Source organism: Condylura cristata, unplaced genomic scaffold, assembly GCF_000260355.1.
Source record: "Condylura cristata isolate star-nosed mole 26May11 unplaced genomic scaffold, ConCri1.0 scaffold00003, whole genome shotgun sequence".
Lineage (NCBI taxonomy): Eukaryota > Metazoa > Chordata > Mammalia > Eulipotyphla > Talpidae > Condylura > Condylura cristata.
The window spans coordinates 32,142,730-32,165,751 of record NW_004567104.1 but is presented as its reverse complement, the minus strand read 5'-3'; the positions used below and the strand labels follow the sequence as shown (position 1 = coordinate 32,165,751).

The window sequence follows — 23,022 nt, the reverse complement described above, 5'->3', positions numbered from 1 at the left end:
AGGTATATAGGCTATACCTCAACACGTCATGTGTAACTAAAAAAAGAAAAACAAGGTGGATGAGCATAGACTATGTGAAGGCCAAACAGGGTCAAGAGTCCAGGTCCAGAGCAATACTATGGAAACAAAGGTCCTGTGTATTTCAGAGGGAAATGTAACATAAAAAGAAACTGAGAATGGAAGTAAAATAGTATAAACTATTTTGAACATTATTATGAGAAAATGAGATACACTATTTGTTATTTCTGAGATCAATTAGTTATGTGATTCCCATAAAGTAAACAGACTTGAGTGTAAGGAAAATAAAGGTCATTGAAGATGTTGCAAAAACAAAAGGAGGGAAGTTTAGCCATATGTAATGTACAGAATAAACGGAATTATACCCAATATGAAACAATAAGGCAAGAAGGACAGCATTTGGTCAAGAGAAGTGGTTGAGAACTAGCTGGCAGATAACAAGACCAGTCCTGAGAGGTCACAGCACCAGGCTTTTCGAGTTGGCTAGGTCTTGGAGTAGGCCAGGGGCAAACCTACTGTTGTAAACAAAAGAATGAATAAATTCCGTTCAAAGAAGAGGGGAAAGGGGAAACTAGTACTCTAATTCCAGAGCAGCAGAGCCCACTCTTTTTTCATGAGAGGGAGCAAACACACCAGTTAATCAGACACAGGTAAAAAGAAAAGGACCCTAGAGGTGACAGAAACACAATAAAGTTTACTGCACTACATTCTTAAGAAAATGAGATGTTGACACGGTAACAGCAGACATAAGGACACTGTAATCATAGCAGCTGGGCAAGTCCGGCTGCAGAGCAAGCTCTGAATATCACAAATGGAACGAGCATGTCAGTTAAATTTCTGTAAAGCTCAAAGATGACCCTCTAAATGAAACCGTATTAAATGTCAAGTCCATGCATCGATCAGGGAGCATGGTTACTGAGGGCAGTGGCCAGGTTCCGGACCTGTAATACACAGAAGACATTCTGAAAAGCTTTCAAGGCCATGCAGACTTGATCTGTCCAGGAACTCCTGGCAGTGTTACCAACAACAGTTTGACTGAGAGGACTACTCGACTAGAGCGGAAAGCACTTTGATGTGTCTGTCTACCTCTTTGCCAAAAGCACTGACAAGCAGGAAAGGTCACTGAAGCAGAGGGGAGGAGAGGCAGAGGGCAGAAAAATATCTATCAGATGGAGCATTAATACCTGGATAATTAATAGCTAAATGAATTGGCAAGGAGATCAAACAATCCACAGTTGACACTATGCTGTCCTCTGGTATCTAATATTTCAATTATTGAAAGTACACAATTATCTATTTAAGAGTACAAATAAGTTACTATTAGGAAGAAATTTTAGGTCAGTTAAGACCAGTTGGAAGTTAAAATTTAAGTTGTTTAAAATGAAAAGAAATAGTGTATGCACAAAAGAAATACAGGCTATTTGTATAAAGAATCTTGAAAGAAGAGGTTATCTGGTTTTATAAATAAAGTATAAATGATTCCCATAAAGTAAACATTCCTTATTCTGTAAGTAATTAAAAGTGAGAACAAAGGCCAATATGCTACATTAGGAGTTACTTGTCTGTTTTTTCGTTAACTTTTCAGTTTTAAGAAATATGATCACTGTTAAAAAGTTATCACGTGGAAGTATGTGAACATTTTCTTCCTACATAGAAAGTGTAGACATCGTAAGCATGAGAGAATATTAAAACAAAACAAAGCAAACCCCAACACCAACCTGTGGCTATACAAATAACATGTGGATGTAACAAAAGTAGTATCTCAGCCTAATCAAGCTTTGGTTAAAAGCTCATCAGCCATGAGCATTTTTCTGTATGTATATGATATGCCAATAAAAAGTTAAAAAAAAACTCATTAGGTGAAATACAAATGAAACTGTCAAAATAAATCCTGAAAAACGAAATGTTTTGACAGCGATACTAGAAGACTAGAAGACAAAGAAAACACCAAAATACTGCTAATGTGTCAGCACATATCACAAGCTCCAAAGGATCCAACAAGGTTTACACTTACGTTATTGGGAATAAAAAAACTGAAAAATGAATCTTCCTGTGGATATAGGTCCTCTACTTCAAAATAATATCACTAGAAATTAATGACATATAAAAAGAAGAAATCTCTAATACCAGAAAGTGAAAGCTTTGTTGTGACTCAGGCCCTTTCTCCCTCGCTTCTTACAGTGAGTATCCGTAGACCACCATGCTATATACCACCCCAGGCCCCCAGCCTCACTTCCCAAAACCACTTGACTCAGTAGATTTGGCAAGCCTACTAATCCTAGTGGGCTGGGAGGAAACAAGTTTGTTTTCCCAGTCCTGTAAAGGTTCGGCTGCTCTGGGAATGAATTACGGCCTCCACTTCCCCAGCAGGCACCCGAGAAGGAGGCAGTGTCCAGAGTTTACTGTGCTACCTACAAACCAGATACCAGGAAAATATAAGGGAGTTGCAGGCCATATCCACACCATTTAAATCTCCAACTATGATGACAGGATTTTATCATGGAATCAGACTTCTATTTATTACACTGCACATTTAGGATATGTTTCCCACTGTTAATTCAATTCCTACAGTACACGTGAGCTTTGTTTGGTCTATATTAATATGACCTGGAGTTCCTTCATTGGTCTTAGCACACATCCAAGAAAAGCTGACCGGCATTTGTCAATGCTGACATTTTTAGTCTACATAAGTGCTTACCTCTTTGACGCTATGTGTTACTGCCCATATAAGAAAAACTCTTGACATCACCTGGAAAGAAGTCAGGACAACAGAAGATGGAACAATTCCTGAAAGAAAATTTAGAACTGGTAAATAAATACACTGTATTAAGTTTTGACATGTAGTAAAATTTCTAAAACACTCAAATGTTAATGTTTCAAGCCAAAATTCAACTTGACGAACTAAAACTTAACTATATATATACTGTCTCTCTCTCTAAATATATATGCCATATATATTGCCTACATTTATCTAGTGATATAGACTATACTTCTCAATATTAAAAACTTTTCCTCCTGGCCCTCCCTGGCGGCGCAGCGGGTTAAAGCACAGCACTGAGAAACTAACGCCACTTCCGCATGAGTTCGATTCCCACATGGCATGGCAGACCTCTCCTGACCCGCCCACTGCTCCCCTCAGCAGTGTATTTCATTGATCTGCCTGTTCTGCTTCCCGCTCTGTCTCTGGTGAATCCTCTCACCCTCCGCATCTCTGGCCTGCACCCCAGTTCTGTATGAATAAATAAATAAATCTTTAAAAAAAAAAAAAAACTTTTCCTCCCTAAGAACAACAATATTATTAATAGTGGTAGCAAACCATGTAACCTAGTTACCTTTCTTAAGCCTTTTAAAATCACTGTCCAAGTACAATATGTTGTACACTTAACATATAGACAGAAAAACAAAACCGCTTTTAAAACTTTTAAAACTAGACACCGAACATTCATTTTACAATAAGGGTTTCAAAAATGATAAAGTAATTATGGAAATCTCCTGTGCATTAGACTTGATATATTATCTGATGGTTAAATTGGTATCTTTATAATCCACTTGAAGATTTTACCAATGAGTGGAGCAAAATCAAAATTTAATAATTACCCTGAGAAACTGTTTCTTTTCACTTTAATATAGTAAACATTGCTATTATCTTCCCAATGCCTTCAAATTATAATTCTGGATATCAACTTCAATTATTTTAAATAATCATTAAGTTCTGCTAAACTTACATATCTTTGGCCTCTCCCTTTGATTTCTACAGCCACATACCTACCTAGAAACAAGTTCTCATTGTTACATAAAATTAATGGCTCCTTTAACTCATCTTAAACCCAGCAAGCAATAACCCATCACCTGTAAACATCATTTCATCTTATCTTAGTAGCAAGAAATTACAGATAATCAGATAAGGTCTAGAAGCAGATTTATGGCAACTGAAATCTACAGAGCTCCCTTCCTCCTCATCCCTTTCATTTTTGTCCCTGGCTTTACTGCTGCCAGCAACTACATTTACTAACTCCCAGGGCCTCTCAAGTTGCACAGGGGTTACTCCATACCTACCAGGAGCCCTGTATCACAATGTGTAAATCCTTGCCCCACTTAAAATAACCTCATCTTCAATGTACTCACTGGATTACCCCAGAACAATTTTCATTTTCCCAAGCTCTCTAAAATGCACTCAGACTTCTGAACATCTATGTAGTTTGGCAGACTAAAACTTGCCAAAAAACTGTACAAATCAGGAAAAAAACCAAAATTGTCATTATCAGTTTGGTTATGCAAGGAAAACACTTTATGTCTCATTAAGAAAAAAAGATGCTATATCCTGGTATATGAGTTTCTTAGAGAGTTGGGCTTCAGAGAGGGGTAGTTTGGCTCCCCAGAGCAAGTAAGGACATACCGAGCATGATGTGGGGCATGTAAAGATGCTCACTAAATATTTGTAGAATGGATGAAAAAAAAAAAAAACAGAAATGTCTGGGCATTTATATCCATGGAATAGTAGAGAGATTCCAGAAACAAATTCTCACATTTACACTTTTGGTTTTCAATAAATGGTCTTGAGACAACTGAATAGCTACATGTGAGAGACTGGAGTTGGAACATGTCCTCACATCAGATACAAAAACGAATTCAAAATGGATCACAGATATAAATGTAAGAGTTGAATCCATGAAGTTAAAAAAAAACCCACAGGTGTAAATCTTTGTTGTCAAGGATTCAGCAACAGTTTATTACATATGACCCTAAAAGCACAAAAAGTAAACTGGACTTCAACAAAATCAAAAATTTATGTGCTTCAAAGGACACTATTAAGAAAGTGAAAAGATAACGCACACATTGGAGAAAATATCTGCAATTCATATGCGATAAAGGACTTACATTCAAAATATACAAATACCTTTTATAATTCACAATAAAAAACAAATAACCCAATAAACTTTTGTAATAATTAAAAAAATAAAAAATAATAATTAAAAAAAATAACCCAATTAAAAAGTGGGTAAAGGACTTAAATATTTCTCTAAAGAAAATATGCAAATGACTGATAAGCACATGAAAAGACACTCATCAGCATTAGTTGTCAGAAATTTGCAAATCCAAACCATAAAGAGCTATACTTCACACACACTAGGATGATTATAATCAAAAAGATAACAAGTGTTGGTGAGGATGTGGAGAACACTCATATGCTGTTGACGGTATTAGAAAATAATGCAAGCACACTGGAAAAGTCTGGCCGTGCCTTAAAATGTTGAATACAACATCACATTTTATGATCCAGGTGCCCATAGTCTTAATATAAATAAAAATATACGCCTACACAAAAACTTGCACATCGATGCTCACAGAGGTATTCACATTAGCGCCAAAGTGGAAACAGTCAGCATGCCCATTACCAGGTGAATCAATAAAAGGTGGTATGTCCACAAAGAAATAATATATGAACAAAGCTTTATAAAAAGATCAATGTATGAATAAGGCACACAGCCTGGTGATATAATACGTAATACTACTAAAGAAGCTAAGTGAAATGTTACATGAATTACCTCAGTAAGGCCACATTTCAAGTAGGAACTAAAAGAGATAATTGAAAGCTCTCTTAAATGAGTTAAACATTTGCAGCGTATTATCCACCACTTCTAGCTCCTTTTTTAAAATTCAAAAACCTGTGCAACACATGCAAGTATTCCTCCTCTCTCTTTATTAGCCACCAGGATAATGGGCTAGTTGGACTGGACTGGCTTGGGCATTGTTCCCAGGTTGCTGCTGCATTTTGATAGGAATCAACAAGTTCAGCATCTGGACCTCAGATTTCTTAGTTCAAAATTTAATCTTACTAACTCACGAGCAAGAACCAGGCTCCTGAAAGACTGACCATACTAGTAAAATTCATAGAAGACTAAATCCATCATGTGTTCGATTTGGTGCACAGATGCCCTATCTGGGAATCTACCCTACTTTGCTACCTCAGTATTCCCCAAGTGATGATGTTCATACCAAGTCTTACTTAGTTTCTAAAGCATAGGAACCTACTTCAACCAGCCACCCGGCAAATGGAAGTTTAGGCAACAGTACAATAGCCCAGTCTAATATGCCTGCTATAGCAGACAATAAAAAGGCCAGCAGGAAGTGACCCTTCTATAAGGAAGACCCAGGAGGGCTAGGAGCTCTAATTATCCTTGGAATCAAGTCAGGAGAACAACAGACCACGTAGATAGAACATACGATCTTAGCTACAAAAAGACTTGACATCGCTGAGCTGGATTTTAATGTTACTATGTGGGCTTCATAAGAAACTTTAAAAATTACATCATTTGCTGGAAAAGTGGTATAATATCCACCCTATTGCTCAATGCCCTTTACATAAAGCCCCGGGTAGGAAATTTGTTTTAGAGTTTAATATTAAGAAATGTTTGCTCCTCTAATGGTAAGAATTATATAACTCAGTTGCCCTTTACAACTTGGTAATCATAAAGTTTCAAGCCAAATATGAAGCGCACTATTGTATTTTTATATAAATTGTGTCAAAATCCTTGTGGAATGTGGACTGCAAGAAAGACAGAACAGGCCCCTTTTCCCTTCTAAACTTCTTATTGTCATACCTACTATGTATGTATTATGCTATGACCCCTAACTGAACACAACGACAGTATGTTAATAATGACCCCCACTTTTTGGGTGTTGTTGATCACTTAAATTGGTTGCTTTCAGACAACAGAGATTCCACACTTTTATCAGTAAGCTATCTCTCGATCAAAATACATTCAAAAACTACTTGGCATCTATTATTTGTTAGTTTAATTTCAAAATTTTTTTTTGGAATACTTACTATGTACCATATATTATTTTCCATGCTAAAAATCACCAACCCTCATGACCTTACACGCTCAAGGCTTTAATAGCTTCCTTGGGATAGCTCTTCCTGTACTTTTCCCTGGATATAATATCAGGATACTAAACATTTGTAGACAGAAGATAGGATCACTTTTTGGTTTTAGAAAGAAATCTCTGGCAACACAAGGTCATAACTTGAGAAATAACCATAGAAATTTATGTTAAAAAGGGCAGTAGGTTTTTTAGGCAGAAACATTGGCAAATAAAAGAAACAGACATTTGTGTGGATGTGTAAGTGTGTGCGTGCACACAAACACCTACATGGCAAAAGCTGTTTAAAGGGGGCCTGATTTCTTGTTTTTCTAGAATCAGGGTGCTCTGAGAATGCCCAAACATCTGAGCTGTGCCAAGCTGGGCAGCAAAGAAAATGCTTGCTGCCCAATGTAACCCTCAGATGGACCAGGCTAGTGGTTTTGGGAGACTGGCTGTATACATCAGCCCAAGTTGAAAGTTAGGTATAAGCAAGATCAGCAGGTTTGGGAGAAGAGTAGCATCGTGTTCAGGTGTTCAGTTCACAACTAGACAAGGTGTTCAGCTTACAACTGTCAAGGAATACATGGGTAACGGAGATCAGACCAAGCAAGGCAGGAAACACAAAGTTGGTGCCAAAAACTAGAACACAAAATCTCTCTACCCAAATACCAAATCCACTAAACTAAAAATAGTATCACATAATAGCAAAAGTCACCAGTGGTAACCACAAAGGATTAGGGTACACTTTATGACATATCACTTTGTGTCATATTTCTAAGAGGGTCAGCCAAGAAAAAAAAGATTATTGCACACCTTCTATCTTGCCTCCTTTCCCCAAACATGTCATTAGTGTGTCAATAAAATTCTGATAATTTTCACTAACAAGTCCAAATTTGGAGAGGAACACACATTTCTGATTAGAGCATGGGTCTCAAAGAATTGGAGAGTGATGACTAAGCTGTGGAGCACCTACATAGATGGTCCGCCTTTCAGGCCCCATATTGAATTGAAGAACTGGTACAAAATTCTTTCTGCATAGAGGATATACTCTTTGCAAGGTTGAAAAACCCCAGAAAGGAGCAATTAAATATCAGAAGAAACGGAAGAGTCCATAGTTTTAAAATAATGTGGCCCTCCCTGGTGGGGCAACCGGTTAGGAAGCAGCACTGCCAGCTAGCAGCAGCCACTTCAGTGTGAATTCGACCCCGCCCCTGAGATGACCCACAAGGCACTGCAGACCACTCCTGTCTCTTCCGCTGCTCCCCTCAGCAGTGTATTTCGTCGATCTGCCTGTTCTGTTGTCTCTCGTGAAGCCTCTCACCGCCCCTACACCTCTCGCCTGTGCCCCAGTTCTGTTTGCATAAATAAATAGTTTTTAAAAATAACTAATTCGTTCACTTTGCTGTAAGTAAACAAGATAATACAGATAAGTCTCCCTCCTAGTCCCATATATTATTCCAGAAATAAATTTTAGGTATATGAAAGCAAGTATGTATGGAATGTATAAAAATTTATTAATAGACTTTGTTTTCAAAATATTTATGTAACGGCAGTATTTTATACCCATTCTATACCCTGCTTTTCTTCCTCTAAAAATATTCTGAGGATTCTTCTTTCTGTGTGCATGTGTGTGTGTATACTGCTTTGATTAGGTAAGTTTTACATTTTAATACCTACACATTCTTTCAGTCCCACTCCTATGTCCTTGGAGGGTGGTAAAACCCATGAGACAGGAGGACTCAAATCCTTAAACTGTAGTTTTGAGGGGAAAACAATGCAGTAAGGGATAAGTCACTGACACTTATAGCAGAACAAATAAATGGATAGACAGAATTGCTCTTACTTTAGCAAGGCGAATGGGTATGGCAACCAGTCAGACATAAGGCCAGGGAAAAAAGAAAGTAGAAATAAAGTATGCATAGCATAGTTATCTAGAGGAAAGTCAAAGATTAAAGTGATTAAAGGAAAACAAGTATGGAAAAGATAATCCAATATAAGGATAATTGTTATCCCAAAGTAGAAAATCTAACATATATAATAAAAAAGTATTCAAAGGCATAGTCTAAAAAATTTCCCTAAAATGAAAAAACTAAATGTGCATAGAAAAAATATATTGTGTTCCAGAAAGCTACACCTAACAATGATTGACTAAAATTGAGCAATTCCTTGGTTACAAATATGATACCTCAGGGAGCTGGGTTAAAAAAGCAAGTTACCTACAAATTGTTAAGAAAATCAGACTGGCTTGACTCCTCCACAGTAACGTTCAATGTAAGAAGACAGTGAGGCAACAATACAAAGGTCTGAGGGAAAGAAAGTACATTCGAGAATGTTCTACCCAGTCAGGATGTTATTTTAGTGTAGTGGCAAAAAGTAGAGGTCACTAACTCTGAAAGAATTTGGCACATCACACCTGTGTCACCAAACTTAAGAAGTATATCCTGTCAGAAATTCAGTTAAACCAGAGGTAAAGGAAAATTATGAACTAAGGGAACAGAGACATCATGGTAAAACAGCCGACAGTAGGCAATGAATCTACTCAAACAGAACACTAAAACTAAGGTATGGTAATAATTATGGTCAAAGAACATAGCGCAAATGCTTAAAAACTGAAATAACAAATTAGTAACAATTTTAAGATGAGAGGCAAGGAAGAAAAAAGAAGAGAAAGCATGACAATACCAAGTTGCATAATAGAACTAAAAAATATTTCTTTCCTATTATATCCTTAATAGAGAAATTCTGCCTACAACCGACATAAATTTCATTAAATATCAATCTAAATTCTTTAAAGCTGAGAAATCTTTTAGTAAATAATAACTCTCTCATGGCAAGTGTTATAATTTATTTATTTTAATGAATTCAGCGACTTTACTGAAAAACAGCATATGTAATATAAACTATATTTTGATTCTTCCAGCCATCTACTTTTTCTTCTGTATACTAATAAATAAAATGTAATATGTAGGGAATGTTCTCTGGAGTGATGTCTATCTTACATTAATAAAAATTGGTTCCAGCCCCTCCCTGGTGGCGCAGCGGGTTGAAGCACTGCACTAAGAAGCCTAAGCCACTTCCGCATGAGTTCGATCCCCGCCTGCCCCGGAGGTGACCACATGGTGCGGCAGACCTCTCCTGACCACTCGCTGCTCCCCTCAGCAGTGTACTTCGTCGATCTGCCTGTTCTGCTCCCCACTCTGTCCCTGGTGAATCCTCTCACCCTCCGCATCTCTGGCCTGTACCCCAGTTCTATATGAATAAATAAATAAAATCTTTAAAAAAGAAAGAAAGATTAGTTCTGTTGGTAGAATTCGGAATGTTTAGATTTTATTCTTTGTACTTTTCCAAACTGCTTGAATTTCTTAAAAATAGCATGAATTAATACTTTGAAATTGATAAAATCGATATTCTTAATAAGAAATGGAACATTTGGCAACAACAAAAGGATAATTCTGAAGCTGAACTACTTCCAATCTTAAAAAGAAATTTTCTTAAATATTTTCTTTCACAGTACAAGCTAATTTTAGGGAAACAGAAAATATTTCTGGCTAAAGTAAAGAGAATGGTGGAAGGATGGGACTTCAAGAAGATGGTCTTTTATTTTTTTTTTAAAGAAGAATTGACAGAAGGGCAAGTCCTTTTTTCCAAAACAGAAAACTGGCCAAGCGTGTTGGGGCTGCAATACCTGATGCCCCCGCCCAAGAGCAATTTCAATATATTTTATATAACCATGTTTACTTTATTGAGCTCTGACAAAAGAATTGATTTCTTACACTGAAATCAATAGCAAAATTATGTTGTTTTTATGACAGTCTCTGGGTTTGAGGTTGGCATTTCTAAAAGATGTAAGGGACATTTTTGTTGTGTTAAAAGAATAGTGTTACTAGCTTAGTGAGATAAACCAGAAAGAGAAAGAAAAATACCGGAGGTTTTCACTCATAGCAGGAGTATAATGGACCAGGCGAGAAAATAACAAAAATAATGAACAACCATATACCAGAGACATTTTGCGGGGGTGGAGTGGGGAATGGGATCAAAACGGGGGTGGGGTGGGGGTGGGAGTGCACGGGATTATGGTGATGGCACACGGATGACTTGGTGATGGGAAACCCGCGGGGATTACAATTGAGATGGAAAAAAAAAATGTACAAAATGATGTAAAAACAAACTGTTATAAAAAAAATAGTGTTACTAAGCACATTCATGATTATTTTTATGAAACTGAAGAGATTATAAAAAAGAAATACAAGAAATCAAGTATGATGAAGCTTCAAATATCTAGCATTGGAAAGAAATGTGCGATTAAATTCTTTCCCTTAAGTGATAATACTTTCCCAAACTGGGGCAATGCATTCTCCAAAGATGTGCATGATACTTGCAGTCAACTTTCTCAAATACAACTATTTGAATCAGTGAAAAGACAACAGAAAAATAATTTCAGATAGACAACCCAATCCAGCACTTCACAGTATAAATGTGTGTATGAGTGAGTGGTGATCTCTGGTCTCCTGGCTACTCACCACACTGACTATGACTTTACTGTTCAAAAACAATGCAAATTTCACCCAACACTGATCCTAAATAAGAGCCAACTATTCCAAGTGATATTCCAACGAAGGAAGAGCTAGGAAAAAATTGCTGTACTGCACTTACTGAGAGTTGATACTAAGTCGTGTGTGCTTAGGTATTTTTCACTGGACGTTTGCCTTTATATAATTTTAGTTTAAGAGAGAAAGCCACATGTTACAGCACATTGTCATGGTTCACTGATTTTCCCTACACTTTTGGAGAAAGATCCATTTTTACATTAAAATATAAAAACGAGGACTTCAAAGTATTTCACATATGTGGCAGGCCATCTCGACTGTACTCTTAAATCCCTGGGGGTTGGAACTATACTCCATCAGATTAGGGAAACTTGGAAAAGCTGGGAAAACACAGTGCATAATAAAATCTAGATAGGAAACAGGGCTTAGGGAATATAAAAGCAGGAAACAAACTTGAAACTATAGGAGAAAGTAATCCCTACATGGAAGGAGAGATGGCTGTGTTTGAACAACTGTAATAGTTACTACTTTACTAGATGTTTGTTGCAGGTGTTTTGTTTTGTTTACAGTTTCTGCTCTGTTTCATATGTTAGTGGTAAAGTGTCTGCCAAGAGCAGCTAGCTCTTGCACTTACTGAGGTTTCTATATGTAAAAGGTAGCAATATATTGGCTTCAGGAGAAGGCCCAGAGGTCTCCAAAAGGATGAACTTTTCAAGAGGTTTCTCATGTACCTAGGGGCTCTTCATTTGTTTGTTTACTTTGGGGTCTCTATTCTTCTAAGAGTTAAGTTACAGAAAGTCTAATACTCTTTGAATGAAAAAAATATAGACATAAAAAAAGACATAATCTTCCAAGCTTTCTGAATATAAAAGATAAAAACATAAAAATATTAGAAGCCTTTCTCTAAGATGACAAAAATGAGTCAATTAAAATTCATGGAAACTTACTCAAACCTCTATTTTACAGTTATTGTTCTAATAGCAAATTGCCATGTGATTTTTTTTTTATTGTTCATAGAACGCCAGGTGTTTTATACCAGATTAGTAATTGCAATCTTAACAAATGGATGGTTGCTATATATGTCTTACCAAAAAGACTACATCCTAAGTTTTTTAAAAAACTTTTTTTTTAAGTAAAACTGTCAGGGACATAAAATTGATAGCTGAACCATTAAAGAGTCACTTTTGATTAACTTACACTAATAAATCCACAACTACCCTGGACACAAGATATTTTATTAGTCTCTCTTTTAAAATTTTATTAAATTTTGCTGCAATATACTTCTGAACATTCTTTCATGTGAGGCTGTTTCAAAAGGCTGAACCCGATTCAAAGAGCACTTAACTTGACATAAGATCTAATGACAGGGTTGAGAGAGTAGAAGCATCATCTTCTGCTTCTCAGTTCTAACAGACCATGTGAGGGAGGAAGGCTGAAGAGAAGCTTCACTTTACCAGAAGTCTGTGGAAAGAAGTCTTCTATGGAAAAGGCTCTATTTAAAAGAGCGAGGAACTACAATACAAGGATCATTTAAATATGCTGGTCATTAACTAGGAAAATCTTGGCTGTCAGAGCTGGAAGTCTAAGAGATCAAGTTTAACAGCATACTTAAAATGAGGAAGCGGAGTTCAGAGAGGTTAAATAATTTGCAAAGCTTACATAGATAGCTGAATTCAACAAATTAATATCTACTTTTCAATTGGGTAGATTTTTTAAAGAGGGTTAATTATTATTGGTCAAGATACACGAGGATAATTAAAATCTTGTAATATGACAAAAGGTTAAGATTCAAAGTATATGAAGAACACAAACTGCTTTTGTCTTCTAAAAAACATCTAGAAAGTAAATAGAGCAAAGAGCACAAAGACATGTAAAATGACAATAATAAACATGGAATTATAGTCAATTTATAGTTAACAAAAAGTGCTATAGGCCCTCCCTGGTGGCGCAGCGGGTTAAAGCACAGCACTGAGAAGCTAAAGCCACTTCCGCATGAGTTCGATTCCCGCCTGCCCCAGAGGTGACCACATGGCGTGGCAGACCTCTCCTGACCCGCCCGCTGCTCCCCTCAGCAGTGTAACTTCGTTGATCTGCCTGTTCTGCTCCCCACTCTATCTCTGGTGAAGCCTCTCACCCTCTGCATCTCTGGCCTGTACCCCAATTCTATATGAATAAATAAATAAATCTTTTAAAAAAATGCTATAAACAAGAATACCTATTTTATTATTAACTTAGGGAATATAAACAATAACCATAATACCCAAACGTTGGTATTATGTTAAAACTACTACTTTTACATTTTGCAAATGGCACAGTATTTTGACAATTCAATTTTACAGTGTTTTTAAGGGTTAAAAGAACAGTTATACCCTTTGAATTAGAAATTATACATGGAAATGTACATAACGGTCATATGCTAGCAACAAAAAAATATATATTTCAGTCAGTCAAGGTATTAGTTGAAACTTAATAAAAAATATTTTAAATGGGAACAACCTAAATGTGCTCTACTGAGGGAGACATGATAACATACTCAAATTCAACACTTTATAGTAATTAAAAATATCAATTAATATACAATGAGTCTCCAACAGCTTCTATCATAAAGCAAGGAGGCTGTCAAAGGTGACTGGGGTGTGTCAAAAGGATCTGGAAGACAATCTGAGGGGGCTACCACTGGCCAAAGACGGACAAAAGAGTCATAGGGCCCTCACCAGTGTGGCAACAGGTTAGAGCGCAGCACTGCGAAGTGATCGGCGGAGTTTGATCCCCGGCCTGGGAGTTGACACACATGGCACAGCAGACCTCACCTGTCCTGCCCGCTGCTCCCCTCAGCAGTGTATTTCAATGGAGCTGCCTGGTCTGCTCCCCACTCTGTCTCTGGTGAATCCTTTCACCCACACCACCCCCGCAACTCTGGCCTGTACCCTAGTTCTGTATGCATAAATAAATAAATCTTTAAAAAAAAGAATGGAGAGTTATAATGGACTGAATCACATTAAATGTATTAAAATTCATGAATCTATGATAAAAATAAAAAGCAAAGCTTCCACCGTCCCTTTGATATGCTGATTTTTGTTATGGGGGAAATGTGTGTGTGATGTGTGTGTATCAGTGTCTATCAGTACCAGAGCCTGTCTGAATCAGGAAAAAACATCTCTGTTTCTTCATGAGGAGGGTGTTATAAAGCAACATGAAACACTAGCCCTTCTTTTATTCTAAATTACAAGCTGATGTTAATTTGTTCTCAGAACTGAATTTCTTCCCTGAAAATTGAGACCACTTTTCCTTTTTTAGGATTTAATGCAGTATTGCTAGATGAAATCAGTTTGACATGGTGAGATGTCAGACTGATGAAAAATGTTGCTGCCTGATTTAAAACCAACCCCCAAACCTTTTTAAAAAACAGTGACTACTCTACATGGGAAAAAATATCCTAACAACCAACTTTAATCAGCTTTCTTTAAAGGCATCTGAGAAATAGTATCTCAAAACTGGTCAATAAAGGAAAAGATGAAAGCTCAAAAATATATATGCTGTTATATCATAAGACATTAATGAAATCAGTTGTATCTAGTACAGGGGACAAACGGGAGGGGCCAGGGAAGGTCAGAGTCTTGTCAACTATACACCTTTTTCGATCTCTTCAACATTGACCATGTGAATGAATTACCTACTAAGAATCTCCTATCATTTAAGTAACACTATATAGAATATGTAATCAAATGGAAAAATGATTCTATTTTAAAAAATCTTCAGAATTCAAATGAGTTAGTCTGACTGTAACAAAAGGAAACCATGTGTGCATACAGACCAGGGCTGGAAGGAAATATGGAAACAAAATTGTTGACTGAATTGCAGAATTTAGGAGCACTTTTCCCCCTTTCAATAAAATGACTTCCACTTTCTATCATAATGTTAGTTGTTCAACAAATAATGTTAAATGGTGTTTCAATATGAAACATAGTAATTTCACCCTCAGTTACCCACACTTGTAGGAAAGCCTAGCTTTCTGAGCCTCGAGCCAACAATTACAGCATCAAGAACCATTTGGATGTAACCTGACGCTCACTGTAGGCAAGAGATCTACGAAGGCTGAAAAGCAGGGTCTGCTGAGGGCTGTTCATACAGTAGATACTAAATGCACACTGCCTCTGCCCGGTCTCCTTCCCATCCCTGCTCTAACGTGGGGTGGCGGTGGTGGCAGCATTCACCGAGTAGGAGGCCAGGAGAACATGGGAAGGGCCTGTCGACAGCGCATAAAAGACACACACTGAAAACACTCTTGCAGGAGGAGTGAAGCTTGTCAAAGTACTGCAGAGGCTGGGAAGTGAAGAGAAGAGAAAGAGCAATTATAACCTGAACCTAACAATTCCTCAGCTAAATTTAACTAGAGAGGTGGAATATTTCTGCAGCTTGAAAATGATAGGCAAATGAATGCTCAGGTACAAAAAGACCCAACCTACACAGAACTTTAAATGGCCACCGTAAAAAATTCTACCTTCATATCAATCATCTACTATTATTCTGATATTTCAGTTATGATTCCCCCAAATAAATGGCCTCAAGGAAGAATAAGGAAATCCTAAGCTTATATAGCAAAAGCTTTTATTTCTTCACAAGATAAATCAAAATCAGTAAGAATTTTGTCAAACTTCTCCAGAAATACTACTTTAAAATTATTCAGCTATGAATAATGAAAATTAAATAGTAACTTTTAGTTACTTCTTTTTTTTTTAAAGATTTATTTATTTATGCATACAAGAAGTGGGGTGTAGGTCAGAAGTGGGGGGGGTTGGGTGGGCAGTGAAAGGATTCATCAGAGACAGAGTAGGGAGCAGAACAGGCAGATTGACAAAGTACACTGCTGAGGGGTGCAGCGGGTGAGTCAGGAGAGGTCTGCTGTACCACGCGGGTCAGCTCCCTGGCTGGGGATGGAACCTGGGGATCGAATTATTGCTGCAGTGGCTTCAAATAGCTTCCTAGTGCTCGGCTTTGGCCCCTTGCACTACCAGAGAGGTTCTTTACTTACTTCTTAGGGGTTGAAATGGAATTTATTTTACCCAGTCTTTCAAAATTTTATGTCGAGATATCTCAATTAAAATTTTTATTCATACTGAGTTATATTTACAAATAGTCCAAAAGAATTACCATTTAAAATACAATATTCAAAATGGCAACAATAATTATTTCTAGGTAATGATTCTTTTATACTTTTTTTCTTTGTTAGTATTAGCTGATTTTTAAAAAATCGGCATTTGTTATTTTCAAATAGAAATAATGCTACTAGAAATAAGGCCTTTTCATTAAAAAAAGAAGACCACCACAACTGGATTTGATAGTCACCATACTGCAAATTTGTTAAAAATAAAAATGGGTACAATTTCAACCAAAACAATGTATAAATGAAATCAAGGGTTGCTTTTGGCGAAGGACTTCAGCAACCACCCAGATCCTTAGTGGCAGCCACCGGTTGCTCCTATTCATTGCACATCCTCTTTCTCTTCCCCAGTAACTGAGCACTGATCTTATTTGGGGTAGCAGTGTACCCTGTTAAACATTAGCTTCCTTGGAATGCCTTGAAGTTGGACAAAATCATGTAGTACAATTCTGATCAAGGAAAACGAAACTGAATTTCCAGAGAGCCTTGCAGCCTTTTCTGCAAGGAATGTCACATAACACCCATAACTATGGAACCACATCACCAAAACAGAAGTCACATATTAGTGATGGTAGAACAGAAAGACAAGAATTACTGTTGGGGGAAGAAACCTGCACTTAGTTAGAGCACAATATTAAGAATCCTGGCACGTGTGGCCAAATGTAATCATACACATCTTTCACAGCTGACAAAAGGAAGATAAAGTCTGAAGATAATTTGGGTGGAATTAAGAAGTCAAAGAATATCAGAGAGTAGTAGTACTTTTACAAAGAAGTTATTTTAACGATACTTTGTAGTCACAAAAACTAGTGCCATCAGTAAGAAATAAAATGATAGAAATTTAGTGTAATAATTCTTTCTGGTTACAATTTTCTGAATCATCTATAAAACAGCACTCATATCTCAAAAAACAAATTCTAGTATTTTATGTCCAAAAACAAAAGCAAAAAAACTGCTTTCTGTTGCAATTTTGACATGTGGTATTCATGATTATATTTTAAAAACATCCTTCTGGAGCCAAGAATGTGGCAATTCAATGCCAGGTCAAAATCTACCAGATATAAATGCAATATTTACTAAAACATCTAACAATCATGAATCATCAGTTGCCTTTTAATAAATCATTTTCTTTAAAAATACTGGAACTATAATAACCTATTTCCCTTACATAGATTATTTTAAGGAAAAATTCTACCTGTAAGTGCACACTCCAAAGATGTAAGTCACGTATCAGAGATGAAAATGTTTTATGAAAGGAGAGAAACTCCAGAGAGGCCTAGAAAATGTGTCATTTATTTGATTCTTCACAGTAATTAAAAAACTATGAAGAATCACTTTACCTTGAACTCCAAAGCAGTTAAATAAACACTTATGGGCTGAATATGTGAATGGATCCTAAGAATAATTAACATAGATCACATGTCCTAAAGTAGGTTCCTATAAAGCCTAGGAAAAAGCCCTTTCCAGGGTAAGAGTCTCATGGTGTGTATGAAACTATATCTCTGGGGTAGAATCCTCAGAGATTTCCTTAGCCCAGGTAGAAACGAAACTGATAGTCACCAGCTCACTTTGCTTTTACCATGTATCCACTTATTGCTAAAGGATCTGCCGAGATGACTAGAAACCATATTAGATGGAATCATCACCTTATATTATATAGAAATAAAGGGAGGAATGAGATCGGTTATTTTGCTACTCAAACTTCAACAATAATAGTAAAATCTACTGAGAGCATTCTGTGTATCATGGTCCTGCTTCTACATTCTTATATTAACTAACACACATCTCACACACTTCTGTGAGGTAGGTGCCACCATTTTCCTCGTTGCATCGACGAGGAAACAGGTCCAGAGAACAATAACAACTCGAGCTAAGTCGTACAGTGCGGAGGTGGTGGAGCCAGAATTAAATATAGGCAGTCTGTCTTCAGGGTCCCCACTCCTAATGCTAAGCTATTCTATCTCCAATTATAGGTAGGAGAAAAACAGGCCAAACAATTATGATGGCTTCAAAAATATGTCCACAGATTCTTTGATAAACCTCTCTTAAAATGGGAAAGCCTGGCCCTCCCTGGTGGCGCAGCAGATTAAAGCACTGCACTGAGAAGCGAAAGCCACTTCCGCATGAGTTCGATCCCCACCTGCCCGGAGGTGACCACATGGGGAAGCAGACCTCTCCTGACCCCGCCCACCGCTCCCCTCAGCAGTGTACTTTGTTGATCTGCCTGTTCTGCTCCCCACAGTCTCTGGTAAAGCCACTCACCGCCCCTGAGCCTCTGGCCTGTACCCCAGTTCTGTATATACAAATAAATAAATAAATCTTTAAAAAAAAAAAATGGGAGAGCCCAACTCTACTCCCCATGATTATGGGCTGGGCCGAGCGACTTGCTTCAAACAAACAGAAAGAAGTAGAAGTGAGGGTGTGTGACATCAGAGACAAAATCATAAAAGACAATGTGGCTTCCTCCTTGTCCTCTCTTTAGCATTCATCTTGGGGAAGCCAGCTGCTAAATTGTGGGGGGACCAAGTAGTAAGGAACTGAGTCATCTTAGAAGCAAACCCTCCAGTTCCAGTCAGTCCCTAGCTGATTGCAGGTCTGACTGATGTGACTGCACCTACAAGAGAGACTGTGCTTGAACAACACAGCTAAGCTTGTTCCAGAATTCCCGACCAAGAAAAACTACAAATTAATGGTTTTAAGTCACTCATTCCAGGGACTATTTTAATCTATCAAAAGGTAATAAAACTTTTCATTAGAACCAAAGTCTCACATATTATATTTAGGTAAGCTATAAATTTTGTAATTACTTGACAGTTTTGAATATCTATCCACTTCCTAGAAACAATAACCACTTGATTACTATAGAAGAATAGAGCAATTTATCTCTTATGTCCCTTCAAAAACATAATGAATTGAACTACATGTTTTCTTTTTTATTCCTTTTTTTTTTTAAGATTTATTTATGCATACAGAGCTGGGGGACAGGCCAGAGGTGCAGGGGCAGCGAGAGGATTCACCAGAGACAGAGTGGGGAGCAGAACAGGCAGATCGACAAAGTACACTGCTGAGGGGAGCAGCAGGCAGGTCAGGAGAGGTCTGCTGCATCTGGATCACCTCCAGGACCAGGAATTGAATTCGCACTGAAGTGTTGCAGTTCACTTGCAGTGCTGCGTCTTAACCCATTGCACCACCAGGGAGGGCCTGAACTACATATTTTGTAAGACTTAACCCTATTTACTTTCTTAACCAATAAACATATATGTGTAGAACGATTATTTCTGGCCTAAGTTGTCACATACTTTGCTTTTCCTCTCTTCATATAGTCAACAGTGAAACAATATATTCCAGCTCCAAACATCTATCTATAAGAACAAGCTGTCTATTTGATTCCTGACAGTCTATTCAAGGTGCTAATTTGTCATTATTTATAGACCCTGATTCCTTTCTGAACAGCTGTCATTAATAGAATGACTTAGGAGTTCAAAACACTCTTTATTCAACTCAACTGCCTCCTGGAATTATTAGTCATGCTTCTGCAGGCTACAACTGTGATAAAAGCTAAAGCTGAATCAAGTCTCAAGAAAGCTGTGAAAAAGAGCCACCATTAAACACATCCAAGATTAGCTGATGCTTACTGATGGATATTCCTTTAAAGCCCTATTCCTGATCACTTAGGTCTCTTCTATCAGGTTTGAGGTTTACTGGGAGTATTTCCATTAGCAAAGTTTTAACATTTTGTGATTAACTCCAGAGCTGCTGTTTGGGAATCCATGCAGGTGCAGGAGACAAACACTAGTCCACATCTTATTAGAGAAGGAAAGGGAGAACACAGTGAGCTGGCCTCTAGAGACAGCTGCCACTTTGCCCACTCCATTCCCCTGGCGCCAGGCTCTAGAGTAGTACACAGGCTTTAAGCTGCCTCAACGGACTCAAACTCTCTTAGAAAGAACAGAGACATGCTAAGACTCATACCTGGGCAATAAGAGCTGAGGAAAGTTTGAGAACTGGGATGAGAAAGGTACAAATGGAGGAGGAAATGAAAAAGAGAAAGGGAAGAAATGAACAAAATGATGAGGTAGGAGAAAGAAAGAGTAGAAAGAAAAGGCATGAAGGAGGGGTAGAGAGAACTAAAGAACTAATGAGAACTAAAATAAAAACAGAGGTAGGGTCCTCCCTGGTGGCGCAGCAGGTTACAGCACAGCACTAAAAAGCTAAAGCCACTTCAGCATGAGTTCGATCTCTGGCCCTGGAGGTGACCCACATGGCCCAGCAGACCTCTCCTGACCTGCCTGCTGCTCCCCTCAGCAGTGTACTTGGTTGATCTGCCTGTTCTGCTCCACACTCTGTCTCTGGTGAAGCCTCTCACAGTCCCTTGCACCTCTGGCTTGTACCCCAGCTCTGTATGCATAAATAAATACATTTTTAAAAAAACAAAAACAAAAAACAAAGACAGGTAGAGAAGCAAAGGTCTCTGCAGGACAGGGGAGAAGCAGAAGACAGGTGGTAAGAAAGGCAAAGAAGGGAGAGAAGGAAGCTTACTCCAGGCTTCTGATTAGGTAACTAACAGATACAGAGAACAGGAGAAAGAGCAGGTCTGGGATAAAATGATCAATTAAGTCCAGTTCACACCGTCTGTGGTGACTGCAAAGTAATCAAATGGACACGTCCAAGTGAGCAGGTGGAATGGAAATTCTGAAGGTGCACAGACCAACCTTTGAGGGACAGGCAGAAAGAAAAGCCCATGAGAACCGAAGGACAAGCGCAGGGGCCTAGGGCATGGGAAGAGGTCTGGGGAGCCTGGAGAGTGAGCAGGCACCCCCTGGGGCAGCAAGTGAAGTGCTCAGCAAAAGCCAAGTTCCTGCTCAGTTAAGAGAGCCAAGGAAGTATTCTGTGAAGACAGAAGTTTGATTACCATGGGGGAAAGTTCCAGAAAGAACCATACTTCTCTTTTTGTGCTTCTATAGCTCTTTGAACTTTCCCTTTGGGCAAAAATTTGGTCACACAGCTTGCCTCTGTCCTGCCTCAAAAGCAGGACTGGGCCTGCTGAGTACTGTTGTATTCTCAGTGCTTGGTGCAGGACCTGCCACCCAACAGAAAATCAATAAAAGGGCAGCTGGGAAAAAGTCTTAGTTTGATTTTACTTTTGACCTACTTCTAGGAATTTATCCATAAGGTCTAACAATAACTGTGCACAGATTCTGCAATTGGTATAGTTATTTACAGATTTGAAAACCACCTACATATTCAACAAATAGACCACTGGTTACACATCACAAAATATCTATGCTATACATCCTCAGAAACCTTATACAGGTCATAAATAACAAAGTTACAAAACTACACTTTCAAGACAACCAAAAGATATCAGAATAACAAGCTCAAATCACCTGAAAGGAGGAGGGAAAATCCCCAACAAATTCCAGCAGAGCTATCTCTTGAGTTCCTACAACAAATCTCAGAGAAAAGTGGGTTTCGAAAAAATACAGGGAAAGAAAAAGAAAGGGAGAGAAGGTCTAAATTTGAGCTAAAATTGTCCTAGGAAGAGGCAGTCTACCTTAAGTACAAAAACACAGAAAAATTACTTTGTCAATCAGAGCACTAACTACTGAAAAGGAATTAAGTCTGTAGAGTTGAGTGGCAATCCCAAAGAGGCATAGCTTCTAGAGAAACAGATAAAAAGGGAAGGAAAAGGTGCCCTCTGGTGACTGGATAAGAAGGACAAAGAAGACACAGGAGAGAATCTAGACTCCTGAAGCACAAATGAGGGCCAAAACAATTGACAGGGACGCAGTTACAACTCCGAGACCTCCGCGAGCAAAAAGCACATCATCTACTAAAGTCACCTATAAAAATGCCCTCGCACCTCTGGCCTGACCCCAGTTCTTGTGCGCATAAATCAATCAATAAATCTTAAAAAAAAAAAAAGAAAGAAAAAACAGAAGTGCTCTCACACGAGGCACCTGATAACCCAAATCAAACTTCCAATCCTAGCCACAAACATCAACACAAACTCCAGACTAACTTAAATGTGCTTAACTAAGCACTTGGATAGATATGAAAAGTTATTTTTTAAAAGATTTATTTATTTATGCTTACAGAACTGGGGTACAGGCCAGAAATGTGGTGGGTGAGAGGATTCACCAGAGACAGAGTGGGGGAGCAGAACAGGAAATACACTGCTGAGGGGAGCAGCGGGCAGGTCAGGAGAGATCTGCCGCGCCATGTGGGTCAGCTCCCTGGCAAGGGATCGAACTCTTGTTGCAGTGGCTTTGGAGAGCTTCATAATGTGGTGTTTTAACCCATTGTGCCACCAGGGAGAGCCCATGAAAAATTATGTTTAATCAGAAGTTTTAAAACTCACACAGAAATAGATAAAAGCAGGCAAAAATGAAACAAAAAATTGACTGAACTCAGGACAGAAGTGGGAAA

At 38.1% G+C, this 23,022-nt stretch overlaps 1 protein-coding gene across 1 annotated transcript in view; it reads right to left on the bottom strand.

Moving 5' to 3' along the window:
- Nucleotides 1-23,022, bottom strand: part of HACD2 (3-hydroxyacyl-CoA dehydratase 2) — a 76,305-nt gene that overhangs the window by 27,623 nt on the left and 25,660 nt on the right. The window contains exon 4 of the mRNA XM_004675156.2: nucleotides 2,717-2,805. Within this exon, the coding sequence (XP_004675213.1) occupies nucleotides 2,717-2,805 (89 nt within the window). The remainder of the gene's footprint in view (nucleotides 1-2,716; nucleotides 2,806-23,022) is intronic.